We start from the raw sequence: 18,168 nt of genomic DNA, 5'->3' as shown, positions 1-18,168 counted from the left end.
TCCTCGCATGTCCCTGTCTTACTGCCCCAGGAGACCGACAGCAGGAAACCCAAAGGGTCCTTGATATAAAATATCCCACCTCATCTTTACCTATCTCAACCTCATTCCTCTGCTCGCTTACAGAGGACTCCCCCAGGAAGCACTGGGATGCCATTCACACACACATACAGTTGTTCACCTGTGCCCACAGGTACACACATTCACATGAACACTCAGACTATACACCCACAGGAATACATAGGCAGGCATGCGTGTTCTGACAACTGGGGACATTACACTAACGAACCACCGTGGCAGTGGAATGAAAGCCTTGAATTGCTTCAATGCACCACATCGTGCAAATAGCAATTTCAGTTTCAGAAAATCCGCCACTCATAGTAGAGTTGTTAGCGAAAATGGTTGTGATGAGGACTTCACACATAATTGTCCAAAATATGTTCAGAGTTGTGTACTGTGTATCTACAGAATATATCTATATAGACTTTCTCTGTTGAAATGTTAAATACGGGCATTGTGTGGACTCTGAAAATACACTAATGAATATCTAGTAAAAAAAAAAACAAAACAATGGCATACCTTGCAGGCAATACAAATCATTTTTTAAAAGAAATTAATGGCATGGGGAAATATTCATGATAAATGTAATAGAGCAGCAAAAAAGTATATACAAAAACAAATGTATATACGATATCATCCCAAATCTTTTTTTATGTACACACACACGCGCACACACACAGTATGACACGGTCTGGAAGGAAGTAAACCAGTGTCAACGGTGGTTTTCTCTGGGTGTTGGGATTACATGCAATTGTTAAAAGGCTTTTAAAACACACACACACACACACATATATACATAATAACCATCTGTTTTAGGAAAAAATACAGGTGAGTATAAATAAAAAATACAAATTCCCAATTACAGATGATTTTTTAAATTACACTTGTTGGTATTTAAAAAGAATTTTACAATGAGAATGTTCTGCTTTTAGAAAACGAGGTAATTTTTTAAAAGGACACATATTGAAAGCCTAATTCTATAGATTAAGCAAACATACATAAATAATGGTTATGCTGCAGGCACTAGTCTAAGTGGTATACAAGAATTAATTTGATTAACCTTCACAAGACCCCTCAGCTGTTCAGTCGCTCAGACATGTCCGACTCTTTGTGACCCCATGGAGTGCAGCACGCCAGGCTTCCCCGTCCTTCACCGTCTCAGAGGAGTGTATTATCATTCCCAATTTTTACCAGTGACATACGGATACACAGCGATCAGATCGTTTGCCCACAGTCACACAACTAGCAAGCAGTCTACGTGAGTTTGAACAGAGGCAGTCAGGCTCCAAGACCTGCACACTTGACCAGACACTGTCCCTACGAGCCACACGAGGTGACAGATGGTTTGTTGGTGGAAGGTGGTGTGGGTGAGCTACCCAGGTCAACTAGTGATTTTTCCCCCCTTAAGCGTCAATACATAAGAAAGAACGTTAGGTTTCCTTTATTACAAAAAATAGTTTCTACCATATTCGCTGTGCTGTTCTACGTGTGGGAATAACAAGAAAAGAAAACAGCCCCTTCTCAGGAGCTTGCCTGGTGTGTTTGTAAGCGTCAGCATCGGCCCCCAGCTGCATGTCTCTCGTATCTGAGGAAAACCTGTCCAGTCACCCCTTACCTCTCTACTAGAAAGAGGCACACTCTAGTTAAATAACCGCCCCCTCCAAGATGTCTTAGGACCTTTCTGTGGCTGGTAGAGGAGGTTGTCATGGAAAGATTGCTTCAGTAAGTTCTAAGTCCCAGATGCAGCCCAGATGTGGCAGACGCTCCATGAATACTGGTGTGCTAATGGAGGTGGTGGAGAGGTCTGCAGCTGTGCCCGAGGACGGGGACACAAACCAGACACCCAGATGTGGGAAAGCAGAGGACTGCGCATGACGCACGGTCTTCCTGATGACTTGCAAAGGCCCCAACAGCCTGCAAATATGAGTGGCAATCAGATATGCATTGGGCAACTGGGTTATCTTTTGGCAGGATAGCACCTCTGGACTTCAAGTTCTCATTGACAGGATTACTTACTGTGTTTCACTGCTTTAAAAAAATTTAATTATTGAAAATTATTAAAATTTAATTATTTTATTTTTGGTTGCACTGGGTCTTGGTTGCTGCATGCAGGCTTTCTCTAGTTGTGGCTCAGTAGTTACAACTCTCTGGGTCTAGAGTGCAGGCGCAGTAGCTGTGGTGCACAGGCTTAGTTTATCCCTGGTACATAGATTCTTTCCAGACCAGGGATTGAATTTGTGTCCCCTGCACTGCCAGGCAGATTCCAATCTACTGTACCACCAGGGAAGTCCTCTGTTGCACTGATTTAGAAGACCAAGGTTTTCTCTAGCTTGGCAGGAAGGGGAAGAAAAGAGCTGCTAAGGGACTTCCCTGGTGGTCCAGTGGATAAAACTTCACTCTCCCAGTGCAGGGGGCCTGGGTTCCATCCCTGATTGGGGAATTTGATCCTGCATGCATGCTGCAACTAACAAGCCCGCATTGCTGCAACAAACATGCTGAGAGCTGCAACTAAGATGCAGCACAGCCAAAATAAATAAACATTTGGGGAAAAAAAGAGAAAAGGGCTACTAAGCCTTTATTTTCTGACACTAGGGAGGATCACCCAGTTCTGCAGGCAGATTTGCTTTGGGTAGATGTTTTCCATTGTTCTGAAGAGGCCATGGAGTTCACTCCCTGCATGAAGTGGGGCAGAACTGAGTAAGATACGAATGGGTCAGACTGGGTGTGACAGCCTTCTTTTTCCTTTTTAAAAGATTTTTATCGGAGTATAGTGGATTTACACTGTTGTGTTAGTTTCTGCTGTACAGCAAAGTGATTCAGTTATACATATACATATATCCACTCTTTTTTAGATTCTTTCCCCATCTAGGTCACTGCAGACTATTAAGCAGAGTCCCCTGTGCTATACATAGGTCCTTATCAGTGAACCGCTTTATACACAGTAGTGTGTGTATGTCACACTCAACCTCCCAGTCTCTCCCCCACCTTTCCCCCCTGGTAACCATAGGTTCATTTACATCTATGACTCTGTCTCTGTTTTATAAATAAGTTCATTTGTACCCTTTTTTTAAGATTTCAGTTATAAGCAATATTATATGACATTTGTCTTTCTCTGATTTACTTCACTCAGCACGACAATCTCTAGGTCCATCTATGTTTACTGCAAATGGTGTTATTTTGTCCTTTTTATGACTGAGTAACATTCCATTGTATACATGTACCACACCTTCCTTTTCTATTCCTCTGTTGATGGACTTCATGACCTAGCTATTGTAAATAGTGCTACAATGACCACTGGGGCATGTATCTTTTCAAATTATGGTTTTCTCTGGATATATTCCCAGGAGTGGGATTGCTGAATCATACGGTAGCTCTATTTTTAGCTTTCTACAGAAACTTCATACTGTTTTCCATAGTGGTTGTATCAATTTACATTCCTATCAACAGTGTAAGAGGGTTCACTTTTCTTCACACCCTCTCCAGCACTTATTGTTTATAGACTTTTCTCCAAAGAAGACAGACAGATAGCCAAGAGGCACATGAAAAGATGTTCAACATCACTAATTATTAGAGAAACGGAAACCAAAACTACAATGAGGCATCGCCTCTCATCAGTCAGAATGGCCATCATCAAAAAGTCTATGGACAGCCTTCTTCTAAGCCAGACTCATTCACTGAGGGAAATGAAGGATTCCCTAAATGCTGAGCACATCCAAATTCCAGTGAAAACACAAACAACACATTTCAAAGGCAAGTAGAAACTATTTGTCAATTATTGGCTGTCATGGATTATTCCTGACCATGCTCTTTTCCATAGGAGGAGAAGACAGCAGTTAATTGGTTTTGGCAAGTACTGTAGCAATTGATTTGGGCCAGTAAGATCCAGCCTTTGTGAAAGGTTCGACCTTCCACTGTCTTGAGGAAGATTCCCTTTGTGACTATCAGGCCTTACGTGTATACCCCTCGCCCGCCAGCCAATGCTGACCTTGAGTGGAGCCTAGAGAGGAAGTTGGCTTCTTTTCTTAGGCTGGAAACAGATTCTTTTGATGGGATTTAAACTGACAATTGTAGCCTGGATTCGGTCTCCATTTAATTTCTTCAACAACTAAACCACTGTATAACAACTACTTATGAGAAACACAAAGAAACCAAATACATACTCTCTGACCTTGAGGAGTCTACAGTCTAGTTGAGGAGATATTTTTAAGAGATATTACATGACTCAATAGATGGTTAGATAGCATCACTGACTCAATGGACATGAATTTGAGCAAACCCCAGGAGATAGTGAGGGACCGGGAAGCCTGGCACGCTGTCATCTATGGGATGGCAAAGAGCTGGACACGACTTAGCGACTAAACAGCAACATGACTCAAGTCAGACTTCAAACCATCGAAGTAAGAGATTTCATAAGACGGAATTTACAAATTAGTATAAAATGAATGCTTAGCCCACTGAGTGTTACAGGAGAGCAGAGGGGAACAAGTCCCAGGGACTAAGATGGCCTGGAGGTTTTCTGAAGGAGGCATGATTGAGCTGGGCCTTACAGGACTGGAAGGGAGAGGTCCAGGCAAGAGCCAAGGGCAGAGGTGGAAATGACCTAGCGCAGGGCCGGGCAGAGCACAGCCTGTGGACCACATCTGGGCCTTACAGGACTGGAAGGGAGAGGTCCAGGCAAGAGCCAAGGGCAGAGGTGGAAATAACCTAGCGCAGGGCCGGGCAGAGCACAGCCTGTGGACCACATCTGGGCCACCGCCTGTTTCTGTACAGGCCACGAGCCAAGAACAGTTTCACTTTTAAATGACTAAAATATATATATATATATATATATATATATTTATGTGTCATGTGAAAATTATATAAAATCAAATTTCAGTGTCTGTAAATAAAGTTTTATTGAAACACAGCCTCACTGACTGGTTTACATATAGTCTGTTGCTGCTCCACACCACAATGGCAGTGCTGAGCAATCAAAACAGAGACCATATAGTCATTCCCTGGCTCTTCAGAGAAAACATTTGCTTCTCCTGGAGCTACGACATCAGAGGCAGTTAGTAGGCTTTGGCTGTAGAGAAGATTTTATATGGAGGAACTGTGGGAAATGGGTGCCCAGGGATCCATTATGAAGAATGTGCAATGTTATGTTAAAGAATATGAATTCATACTAATGTGTTCTTTGTTTCTTTAATTTTGTCATTTCAAAAGTATACAAATGAAATCATGTAGTATGTAAACCTATGACAGTGGCTTTGTTCACTTGCCATAATTCTCTGGAGATTTATCCAGGTTGGTATACATCTTATTCCTTTTTAACGCTGAATAATATTCTATCATATAAATGTACTGCACTGTATATAACCATTCATCCACTGAAGGACATTGGGGTTGTTTCCAGCTTGGATCATTATGAATAAAACTACATGTGTTAAAGAAAAAGAATATGAATTCAGTTCCTAGGCAATGTGTTGCAGTTATCATGTATGAGAATACAGTAATATTCTCTGTATGCACATACCACAAAACTGCAAAAGGTTCAAAAAGATATTCTGAGAAAATGTCAGTATTCTTTCCTGACCTCTAGATACCCAGACAACTCTGCAGAGGTGCCCGCTAACTCATTCTTAGGGACCATTACAGAGACATTCTTGTGCATCCACAAACATATATGAGTTTGTTTTATGTCAGGACATTCTTCTTCACAGCTGTGTAACGTGGATGTACTATCCTATTTACAGCTGGGGAGAATTCTGAGCCAGACACTACAATGCTTCTTTAGGAAGCCTTGCTGAGCAGAGGGTTCCAGGAGAACTAGAAGCAGGAAGTGGAGGCAGGCCACTGACGAACAAATCCAGGAGCCTGCAGTGAGGATGCCTGGTATTCCCACGTAACCCAGAACCCCAGCCTGCTCAAGGCCACGGTGCTGGGGACCCCCTCCCTGCACCGTTTCTCTGGGGGCTCATACCTTGGCAGGTGTGTCAGGGATGGAAGAGGTGGGAGAACCTGGAAAGTTCAAGACACACTTCTTCCCGAGGCAGCGACCATGTAACTCAACGTCCTCATAAGGGTTTTCCTTCATGGGCGGATCTGTGGTCAAAGGCAATGAACAGATCAGAAACTGGAAACACCAAGGAAGCTCTCCTTATCAGATCTCTAGCCAACACCTTGGTGTCTCCTTGTGGGGATGTGTGTTGTCTTGCTATGCATTTAGCCTTCCTCTTGGTAATGGATCTCGGTTTTCACTGGGGTAAGTCTCTGTCTCCCCATTCTCAGATGTGTGAACTTAACTCCACTCCTGGTTTCAGAGCTTAAGCCAATCTGAATATTCTGAATCCTGGCCTCAGTGATCATCCTGGAAGGGCTCATATTCCAGGCCTAAGCCCACTGTTGCATGGCATTCCTGGACTCTGAAGGTGAACAGGGACCTAACCCAGTCTAGTGAGAGTGAACCTCGGGGTGTTTGCTGGGACTTGCAGGAGACAGGCTTTCCTTTTGCGCTGTAGGCAGGGACCCTGGGGAACTGACGGCAGCCATCATGGAGATCGTGGGACACCTGCTGAGAAGGGAGCTAACCTGAGAGAGCCAACTAACTCCCTTTGTTGTTTCAGCTGGGTTTTCTGTTCCTTGTAACTGAAAGCTACCCTGCCAGGCACACAATAAGGGATCTCCAGATCTCGTACCCATTTTGGATCTACTGCATTGGCAGGAACCTGTCTCTGGCAGCTTGGACTCAGTAATTCAAATATAGCTCGGCTTAGTATCCCGGCTTCTTCAAGTCTCACGTTTCCTCCCACCTAGGAGTTTATTCCAGTGCTGATGACTGTGTGCATGCAGGAATGTGTGTATCTGCCCGATCTGCCCCTTGCATAGGTACACAGATGGGTTTTCCCCTCTCACCAGCTCGTTTCTTCCCCGCCCTCCTCCCACCCCAACATATGCAGACATCTCACTGAAACTGTGATCCTCCCTGAAGATTTTAACTCACCAAATCTAAATGCACACAAGCTCTGTGAATCTGAGTCCCGTTTTGGAATCAGAGAATTCTTGGGAGCGAGGTCAAAGTTACTTTTCAAATACATTTCAGTCTGAAGTTTGATGGCGTTACTGCCACACTCCTACAGTTTTGGAATGAGTATGGTAGTCTTCAGTTTTCCTGCGTTCAGTAATCACTACAATTCACCAAGAGTCTGTCACAAGCCAGATATTTTACCTACCATCTTCTCCAGTCCTCTAACAACCCTGTTAAGTATCTATCATCCTCCTTAGTTCAGAGATGAGAGAAACGAAGTTCAGAGACGCTAAGTCACCAGCTTAATGTCACACAGCTAACAAGTAGCAGAGTCAAGATTCAGCCATAGATATTAAGGCTCCAGGTCCCGTGTGTTTCCCACTGTGTCCACGCTGCCTCCCTGGCCATTCATCGCCAGCGCTTCCTCTCATTTTCTCTCACGTATTTCACCCTGGGTCACCCGTCCACCCGTCCTGGCTCTATCATTTGAGTGCATGTTTGTCTTCCAGCGTGTGTGTGTTTTAAGCAGCCAGCCCCACCTCCCTCCCCCTGCTTCTCACAGACAGACTCACGCAGACATTTCGGCCTCTTACCTAGAATGTCTTCATAGACGTTCTCCTCCGATAAAGTGCGTGTGAGCTCCAGCTTAGTCTGTGCGTACCAGTCCACCCTGCTGTTCTCAGAGGAAGACTGCAGTAAGTCTTCAAACTCATAGGACTTCCTGGGTTGTACAAGGTGGGAAGAAAAAAACCCAAGAACTTAAATCATATTAGGTTGGTTCAGAGAATATATGCCATAAAAGTTTTTTTTTTTCTTATAAAAATTTCTAATGCCAAAATCAACTCTGTTTCTTGTAAGATAGTGTGAAAATCTTCAAATATGAGACATGGCTTTTACTTGTGAGAATGTTTATGCTATTATGCCAACTAAAGATTGTAGAGTATACATTTAAATACAAACCCAACTTCGTAAGTAAACATATGTAAGGAGGAGATAAAAAAGAAAGGAAGTGAAACATAGAGCTAACTCAGGACTGAGGGATGCCCTCTCTTCATTTCTGCTTTTCTGGATTTTTCAAATGTTCTACAGAACACACATTAATAACCAGAAAGGAACAGTGATGGCCAGTTCAGAGCAGAGGAGAGGCCTGGGTCCCTCCCCCTTTCTTTCACCCAAGTGGTTACAGTCAGACACCCAAAGGTCAGCTGAGGCACCCCACCGAACTCTGAGATCTGTACAAACATGGCTGGCTCTCTGTCTGGGGCCTGGCTTATTACCACCCTCCCCTCATCCTACATCCACATGGGCTGTTCTAGGATTTAATAAATTTAGACACAGATCCTGAATCCTTCATTCACAAGTTTTTCCTTCTTGGATAAACTACCTGAGCTGAAACTTAAGTGTCCTGATTTGTAGATAGTAATTAGGACAGTAGATAGGACTGTCCAAAAAATAGAAAAGAGAATGTTTATAAAATCCTTGGCACCTAATAAGCATGCAACAAATGTTAGTTATCATGGGAGGGGGATAAATTGGGAGATTGGGATTGACATATCCACATTACTATATACAAACAAGGTAACTAATAAGAACATACTGTACAGGAAACCCCTTGGGGTTGCAGAGTTGAACCCAATTGAGTGACTGAGCACACCAGCTATTTTTATTATTGCTGTGGTGTTACTAATTATTTATGTAGCCAGTGCTCTACTTACTGAGGGAGGCACTGTGCTCAGGGTTTGATAATGAAGGACTAAAACAGTCAGAGTCCTTGCCTCAAAGAGCTTACATTCTAAGGAGGAACACATATGTTCAACCAGCTCACACGCAAATAAGTTCAATGACAGAAAAGCACAGGTTGGGAGGATATGGAGGTTCAGTTCAGGTTGGGGGATGCATTAGGGGAGGTCTCAATGAGAAAGTCACTCACTGAAGCTGAGATTTGAAGAATAAAAAGAACTTAGTCAGGGAAAGAGTGTCCCCAAAAGAGGGATGGATGTATGAGAAAGTCCTGACTAAGGTTAAAGAGACCTCGGTGCTTTTCAGGGAACGGCAGACAGACAGTCAGCTTGCTGGACTGCAGGAACAGGCTGGAGAGTGCCGTGCAACAGAAGGGCAGAAGCAGGCAGAGGCTATCTGCCTACTTGCCAAGCTTTGGGGATTTCTTGCATTTAAAATGTTTCCTTTTCCACTAGCTTCTTTCTCTTTCCTTAAACACGCATTCGACGCTCAGTCACTCAGTTGTGTCTGACTCTGTGATCCCGTGGACTGAAGCCTGCCAGGCTCTTCTGTCATTGGAACTTTTCAGGCAAGAACACTGGAGTGGGTTGCCATTTCCTTCTCCAGGGGATCTTCCTGACCCGGGGACTGAACCCGAGTCTGGATTCTTTACCGCTGTGCCACCCGGGAAGCCCAAACCTGTGTGGGGTTCCTCCATCTTAAAAAGCCTTCCTTTGAAGCAACGGCCCTTGCAGTTCTGCCATTTCTCACCTTCCTTCCTTGCCAACACTTTTAACTGGGGGGAGAGGAGAAGCAGAGGTTATTCTCTTAGTTTACCATAGTTCACTGGTTTTTCTTTCCTTTACTCTCTCAACCTGTCCGTGTACATCCTTTTTCTGAAATTCCTCCTAAAGGTCACCAGTGAGTCTCTGTTAAAACCTAACCACGCTGCTCCTTTCATTGCATGACACCACTTGGTCTGTACAGTGAAAGGCAGCAGCACTCAGAGTGCGACCCATGGTCAGGGCTGGGGTGTCAGCTCTTACCGGTCCTTGCTAAGGTAAGTACAGAAATTGACAGTAAGTGTTTACAAACTTTTCAAGCAATCTGACAGAATGGACTTACAAAAACAAACAAACAAACAAACTTACAAAACAAACAAACAAACAAACTGAGGTTTGTATACTGATGAGTTTTTTTCATTTCATACCTCTTATAATCCTTTTTTACTATATTTTACAAAAGTGTTGTTCACATTGTTCAGCAAAGGAAGGGGCACACCTCTGGAGGGTCTGAGGAGGCGGATGCAAGGCGGCCCTAACTCCACACGCCGTCAGACCACTCTTCCTGGCCTGCACTGGCAGCTCTCTTCCTCTTCCTCTTTCTGGGTGTAGGAGTTTCCCAAGGCTTCTCCTCTTTAGGATCTATACTACTGACTGATTGGTTGGCTGTGCAGCTTGCAGGATCTGAGCTCCCTGACCAGGGATTGAACCCAGGCCCCAGCAGTGAAAGTGTACTCCTAACCACTAGATAACCAGGGAGTTGCCTAGGCCCTATACTTTTAATATCTGCACATCTGAATTCATCGCCCCTTATCTCCACCCCACCCTCATTCCTTAATACTTGAACTTGGCACTTAGGAGCACAAAGACAGGGTTCCAGGCTGGATCTCTATGGCCTTAAGTCAGGCTGGGAGGCTCAAACTGTCACCTGGGGTTCTGGGGCTCAGGAGCAGAAGGTCATGCCCCAAAGGAGGGGATACTGACCCACGAGCCCCTTCTTTTTCCCTTTGAGGTGTCCAACGAGGAGAGGAAGGACTGAGCTTCAGAGCTCTAGGAGAAGGGGCTGGGGGAGGGGAAGCAGGTCTGAGCTGTTTCTCTAAGATGGGAATGGGCTGTGCTGTGAACCCACCCTGAACACTTCGCAGTCCGGGTGCCGTTAGCCCAGGCTGGCAATAGCCAGCAGGTGCACTGGGGCTGGAGGTGTGGCCCAGAGCACGGTCAAGTAACTGGCCGAGAAGGGCCAGAACTCCTGGGTTTCCCCTGCTGGGCCGACCAAATTTTACATCGGCTAGAGTCCTCATCACGTACACTACATGGTAGGGAAAAGGCACACTGTTCAGAATCATTCATTCAATGCTTACTGAGAGCTGACCGAGGGCCTACCTTGGATCAGCACATTCAAACTTTACAACAACCTTGTGGCGGATATTACACGCATGTTATGCATGAAAAAACAGGTCCAGAGACCGAAGGTGAACTGTACCCAGTTACAGCAGGAGAACCTGGGAAAACTGGCTGGAGTAAGGCAAGGCAGGAGGACAGCTGCAGTCACAGGCCCCACATTAAAACAGGTGAAGCTTCCAAAGGTTTTTGTGTGGAATCGGAACTAATTTAAAAAATTTATTTGTTTATTTATTGGCTTCACGACTTGTGGGATCACAGTTCCCCAACCAGGGACTAAACCTGGGCCCTGGGCAGGGAGAGCTAACCACTGGACCGCCAGGGAATTTCCAAATTAATTCCTATATAAAATGATATTATGCATTACTGAGCACTGCCCAGGTAAGCCCTCTATCTCCCTCTATTTTCCATAATGCAACTAAACTATATGATGAAGAGATGCTACGAACCCTCATGGGGACACAGGTTGGGGGCACTTCACTGGGAGCTAAGCAGTTTCTGCCACAGCAGCAGGAAGCTCTACTCCTAGCAGCAGAGGGACAGGGTGGTGGCCACTGCCCACAGGTAGAACCTTGACTGCCTGGGATTCCAGCATGACCCTGGCCAAGCTAGGTCTTTTCTTTGATTGCAGAAGGGGGCTGCAGCTGGGCCTTGCTTTGCCTTGTAGAGAGCTCTATCATTGTCTGCTGTTAAACACCTCGCATCTCATTTGAGGTATCAATGAAGCAATATTTGTATAGGCCAAATCTTAAAATAATAAAATTATTATATTTATGAAATAGGTGGCTCCCCAGGTGACATAGTGGTCAAGAATCCACCTGCCAATGCAGGAGACACAAGGGATGCTGGTTTGATTCCTGGGTCGGGAAGATTCCCTGGAGGAGGGCATGGCAACCCACTCCAGTATTCTTGCCTGGAGAACCCCATGGACAGAAGAGCCTGGCGGGCTACAGTCCATGGAGTTGCAAAGAATTGGACACGAATGAGTGACTGAGCATGTACGCATTTATGAAATAATATTTGAGTAGTTTAAATGTTTTAATAATAAATGCCCTAACAATAAAGATGTCTGTATGCTAAAGGCTCTCCAAGTCCCAGTGGATGGCTCCCTTACTTCAAGCATATGTGACACAAGAATCTGGATCATCTGCTGGGGTTTGTTAGGATGGGATTAGCCTGTAATCCAAGTAGCTGCTGTCAGACACTCTGGGATTTCAAGCTATAATTTGAATGTTATTTATGATCTTTCCATATTTTCAAGAATAAGATGATAATACAAGGTATCAGCTGTATTTTGCATTTGATTACCAACACATAAAAGGTAACACCAGTCTAAATAGTATTAGAAAAGCCCACTTTTAAAATGTTACAAACTTCCATTAAAAAAAAAAAGGCTGATTAGAGGACAATTAATCACAGTGCAAAACTCTACTACGCAAAAGAATTCATCACAGGATTTCTTAAAAAGAAGTTCCATTTCTGTATTAAAATGTTGCTTTTCAGGTGGCTAATTCTTATACAGGAAGCCCGAAAGACAGACTTTAAAGCAACATGAAACTACTGTCCATACATGATGAAGAAGAAACCCGAAATCTTTACATGCCCCGCTTCCAGAGGCAGTGGGAAAAGAAAATTCCAACCACACAGTTCGCTTTCTCATCGTCCTGTGTTGGTAACATATTTTCAGCAACATCATAGCTTTATTAGGTGGCTGGTTCCTCCTCAGCACTGTCTCTGTCCTCTGCGGAAATACCCCTTGGTGCTGCAGCCCTGTTGTTCTGAGGCTCATTGATTAAACTAATCATCCTATCACTTAGCTGAGTCTTTTCTATGAAAATATTTTTTAACCCAGCAAAAGGTTTTAATACCTTTATTTACGTATTAACTTTAAAAGGAAATTTTGAAAGGCTAATGATAACCATATCTAGACTGGCTTCTTTCTCATTTACTCACTTCCATGTTTGTTCCACATTCAGTTGCGTGTTTCATAAAAAAGAGAAGAAAGAAAGTGAAGTCGCTCAGTCATGTCTGACTCTTTGCGATGCCCACCAGGTTCCTCCATCCATGGAATTTTCTAGGCAAGAGTACTGGAGTGGGTTGCCATTTCCTTCTCCAAGGGATCTTCCTGACCCAGGGATCAAACCCAGGTCTCCCGCATTTCTGTCAGGTGCTTTACTGTCTGAGCTACCAGGGAATGTTTCATAAGCACCTTCTTAAAGAGTGAAATTGAACTCACAGCTGGTGATGCAAAGGTAAGAAATCCCTGGGACTTCCCCGGTGGTCCAATGGTTAGGACTCCACACTTCCACTGTGGGGGACATGGGTTCGATACCTGGTTGGGGAACTAAGATCCTACATGAAATGTCGTGTGGCCAGAAACAAACTAACAAACCCCAAATCCCTGCAATTTCAAGTAGTACTTTGGACGTCATTTGTGATTTTTTCATATTTTTGTAAATGAAATACTAACGTAAGAGCTCATCCCATGTCTCCACTTATATGACATGTGGGTACTTCCCTGACAGTTCAGTGGTTAAGAATGTGCCTGCCAAGGCAGGGAACATGGGTCTGCTCCCTGGTTCAGGAAGATTCTGCATGCCTCAGGGCAGTTAAGCCCATGCTCTAGAGCCCAGAAGCCACAACTACTGAGCCTGTGCTCTGGAGCCAGTGCTCTGCAACAAGAGAAACCACTGCAATGAGGAGCCCAAGTACTGCAACTAGAAGAAAGCCCACACAGCAGTGAAAACCCAGTGCAGCCAAAAATAAACAAACAGATGACGCAGGGGAAGCTCAAAGTGAACTGCAAAGGCTGTCACCATCCATCCAAGTGTGTATGCCTTAAACCTGGAAGTCCTGTGCAGGTTCTTCTCCATTACTGCCCACGTGGAGCCAATTAACCAGAATTCTACATACACAGTATCCCTGGGACCCACCGGCTTCTTTCAGTCCCCTCTTCTAGTTACACTGCAGGGTGACCCCAGGTGTGTGATCTTCCTCCCACCCCCCACAACTACCCACCCTGTCCCCTGGTGCCCCTGCCAGTCTCCACGCTGCTGTGGAGTGGAGGGGAAAGCTCTTAAAAAACACAAATCGGACTGTGTCTCCCCCCTTCTTAAAAACCTTCAAATGCTTCCTGTTCCTCTTTAGTAACAGGCCCAACCGTTGCCTGGGCTACAGTGCTTTTTCAGAGCTGACTCTAGAGGCCCCTGGGTCTCAGCTCACACCTTCCTATCCCTCTGGCCTAACCCTTGCCTTTCACGTCCTCCAGTGGGCTCAAGCCCTTATTGCCCCCGGGTCTTTGCTTGTTTGTTCACTCAAAATGCATCCCTAATCCCGCAGCCCACCCCCGTGTCTGGGGACCTGAGGCCCTTGTACCCAAGCTGGCCCTGTTTCCACGAAAGGCTAGTTACCCCTGCTGAACATTCCCACAGCACCATCGGCTTCCTCACAGCGCTGAGAGTGGTGAATAACAGAACTAGGTGTGTAGTTCTATTACTAGCTTGTAAGTTTCATGAGGGCAGGGTCTCAGTCTACCGTGTTCCTTGCTATAACCTAATATTGCATAGAAAAAAGAAAGAAACAAAGTGAAGTCTCTCAGTCGTGTCCGACTCTTTGCGACCCCATGGACTGTAGCCTACCAGGCTCCTCCGTCCATGGAATTTTCCAGGCAAGAGTACTGGAGTGGATTGCCATTTCCTTCTCCAGGGGATCTTCCCAACTCAGGGATCGAACCCGGGTATCCTGTATTGCAAGCAGATGCTTTACCATCTGAGCCACCAGGGAAGCCCCAATACTACATAGGTATATAGCAAATATTTGTTGGCTGAATAAATGAGTGAATATTTTAAAAGTTGGTTTTAATGGCCACCTTTACTGCTTACAATTCATCCCTATTTGGGGGTAAAAAAATTTTTATCTGTATTCTGAGAGCTGATTTTTTGTCAATTTTTTGAACATATTTCGCCCCCAGAATTATTTTTGGCTGTATTTAGATCTGCTTGGATGGCCTGAGACCCAGCACCTACCTAAAACATGAGCTTGAAACCAAGGATGCCATGCTCTGAATCCCTCACCCCCACCCCCAGCTGCCACAGACCCTACTTCCCTCCATGGCAGTGGGCATCCCCAGTGGCTCAGACGGTAAAGCATCTGCCTGCAATGTGGGAGACCTGGGTTCAATCCTTGGGTTGGGAAGATCCCCTGGAGAAGGAAATGGCAACCCACTCCAGTACTCTAGCCTGGAAAATTCCATGGAAGGAGGAGCCTGGTAGGCCCCAGTCCATGGGGTCGCAAAGAGTCGGCCACGACCGAGCGCCTTCACTGTCCCTCCATGCCCGGTGACCAGGTGCAGCTCTTCCTCTTGGGAAGGGCATTCATACCACTGCTACCGACCAGGGTTCCTGGCCTCCTTCACCAACAGAAATTGATCACGGACCAGACCAGCAATTCAGGCAACACTTCATTCAGGCAACTCTGCAGCAGCTGGAGCGAGAACAAACAGCAGGTTCCCTTGCTTGCTCACCCACTGGGGGAGGTGAACTGGTTCCTTATACGATGTGAGGAGAGGACTGTGTCTAGGGGTTGGGCCAGAGGGGTGACTTCGGTGTTTTGCCCATCCCTTAGGTGGTACTGTGTGCAGAAGACATGCACAGTACCCTGCTTTTGCTCCCAGTTCTTCAGAAGCGGCAGTTGCGTTTTTTGTCTCTTTGGACCTTTTGTTCAGAATTTGCCCCAACAGTGCAGTATTTTGTTGCTGAGGAGCAAGCACTGCAGCACTGTAGCAAAGGGTCCCAGGTGCCAGCCTGTCCCCAGGTGATCTGAGTAGAGGGCTAAGCCAGAGTGTGCTTATTTCAGCTCTAAGCTCTCACTCTGTTACTGGGTAGCTCCTCCGTCCCGCGCTATGGCTACACGTGTTGTGTTTCCGCTTATCTCTATCCTGGATCCAAAATAAAAAACTATCCATGGAGAAGGAAATGGCAACCCACTCTAGTATTCTTGCCTGGGAAATACCGTGGGCGGAGGAGCCTCATGGGCTGCAGTTCGTGGAGTCATAAAGGGTCAGGCACAACTGAGCGCACACACACACATGCAACCTTACTGTGGCTGTAGGAGAGACAGTCTGATACGCAACCATTAAAACTGATCACCTAAAAAAAAAATTGGAAGCAATCATTGGTGTCACAAACAGCTAAAGTCTGGAGAAGATTTTAATAGTGTTATAAGAATAAGACTTGGATATTGGTAGGTAATCTAAAAGGAACAAGCTGAATGACACTGTCAAAGTTAGTCTGGGCACCAGTCCTTCTGTCTCCTTATTACCTCTTCAAAGGATTTTCAAACCAATAAATAAAATATCAAGCTAATTTTACTCCTCTTTGGAGTTAAAAAAAATCATCTTTTACTCCAGGCCCTTATTAGGTATTGAATTGTTCAGTACAAATTCATATTGCTTTAAGGATACTGACCAAAAAAAAAATGATATTCAGATACAGACATCCTCAATGGGTACACCATATTAGATTTTCCTAATACTTTTAGGATGGGGAGGATTTTGGAAAATAAAAAGTTTATGAACAAAGATGATCTATTTCGACCATCTTCATCAAATTCAAAGCTAATATATGACATACTAAGGATAATAAAGCCTAGAAGAAAGCACTGTAAAAGAGTACAGCTGAATCACCCTGCACATTTTGACGCACGTTCAGTATATCCCCCTAAAAAAGGAAAGGGGAAAATACAGCTAACTCAGTTTATGATGGTCCTCAAAATTACCTAGAAAAGCTCTTCAGAGATCCTTTCTTTGCAAGAGATGATTATTAATTTAAAAGTAACATTGAAGCTGGGTCAAACAGAAAAATGTAACTATTTCATAGAAGAATGTTTTCCTAGAATGTTGTCAGTCATCATGGAATGCCTAAACTCTTCACAAAGAAGCAAAACCTATCTTGCAGACTGTGGAGTATGCAGGACTGTAGCTTTCTTCCTGACGTGAAAAGGCTGATTCATTGCCCTCACTTTGATACCTAACAAACACTGGAGTTTCAAAGAGAACTACTTTTCATTTTAGCTTTATCAATTTTATATATAACTTTGCTCAAATTACAGACCTTCTATGTCTCTTGCTTTTTATATAAATGCAAAAGTCTACCTTTGAAAGATTAACACAAATTGTATTGCAAAAATATGTTAAAAGTATTTTAAGCTTACAGAAAAAAAAATGACACCTTTAAAAAGATATAGCTAAAGAGATGGGACTAGTCAGACGAGAAACACTAAATGATATATTTTCAATATTTGCTTGATTAGAAATCTATAGCTTGATGTAATAAAACTATCTTGAATCATAAAAAAAAGAAAAACTATCCTTAGCCACTACTGTGCCTAATATCCATCATTTCCACCTTGTCATGAGAAATAAAACATGACAATTACTGTTCTAATGAAGAATAATGACCACTCTCTCATCTTTTTGTCTTCCAATGCAACTGCTATTGAAATTTTTAAATGAATTTGTAAAGTCAAGCTTCTCAGATGCTGTCAGAGTAACTTTTGCTCTAGATCTCAAATGAATCAAACAATTTGCCCCTTTGAAGATTTTAAAATATTGTTTTTAGGCATGGGAGAGTTGCCTCATGGATGCCACGGTGACCGAGACAGACTCATAATGACAGGGACAGACCACAGCGTGGCTGGTACATGAGAGACCAGACGCATGACAGCTGAGGGTGGCTGCCCAGCTAGACTGCTGAGGGGGTCCCCATCAGTCCTAGAGAAGATGGAAATTATAGAATTGATAATAGTACCATGTGATTTGGCAGCCACTTAATGACCGAGGTTTCATGTCCTCAAAAAGTTCTCGAAGTCTTACACCAAAGCCCCAAGGAAAGGCTGAATCTATGTGAGCCAAGATAATCAGTTGAAAAGTTGAAATTTTGGTCATCGTGGCTATTTGGTTTCAAAAAGATCCAAAAAACTCTGTCATGTGATCAAATTAAACTAAAATTTAAAAATATGAATTCAAAACATTTTGGGGATACAGACACATGTGAATTCGGGATGCTGCTTACACTTAAAAAATAACTTTTCTTGTTAAATGTCAGCCTCAAGGCATTCCTGCCAAAGTTATTAAACGTATGCCATAAAACATACATAACCAAGTTAATGCTGCTGTAGGAACCTTATCTTTGGAATTTCCTGACA

General features: G+C 44.1%; 1 protein-coding gene and 1 non-coding gene across 6 annotated transcripts in view; one reads left to right on the top strand and one right to left on the bottom strand.

Moving 5' to 3' along the window:
• DENND2A (DENN domain containing 2A) overlaps positions 1-18,168 on the bottom strand; it is a 102,309-nt gene that overhangs the window by 44,754 nt on the left and 39,387 nt on the right. For all 5 annotated transcript variants that reach the window (XM_070369180.1, XM_070369177.1, XM_070369176.1 and 2 more), the window contains 2 exons: positions 7,657-7,784; positions 6,020-6,141 (listed from right to left, as the gene is read on the bottom strand). In XM_070369180.1, coding sequence (XP_070225281.1) covers positions 6,020-6,141; positions 7,657-7,784 — 250 coding nt within the window. The remainder of the gene's footprint in view (positions 1-6,019; positions 6,142-7,656; positions 7,785-18,168) is intronic.
• Positions 13,237-13,309, top strand: TRNAG-UCC (transfer RNA glycine (anticodon UCC)). The gene has a single exon. It is a non-coding gene; the product is annotated as a tRNA-Gly (tRNA).

This window comes from Bos mutus, chromosome 4 (genome assembly GCF_027580195.1).
Source record: "Bos mutus isolate GX-2022 chromosome 4, NWIPB_WYAK_1.1, whole genome shotgun sequence".
Lineage (NCBI taxonomy): Eukaryota > Metazoa > Chordata > Mammalia > Artiodactyla > Bovidae > Bos > Bos mutus.
This window is presented reverse-complemented; position numbering and strand designations above follow the sequence as displayed.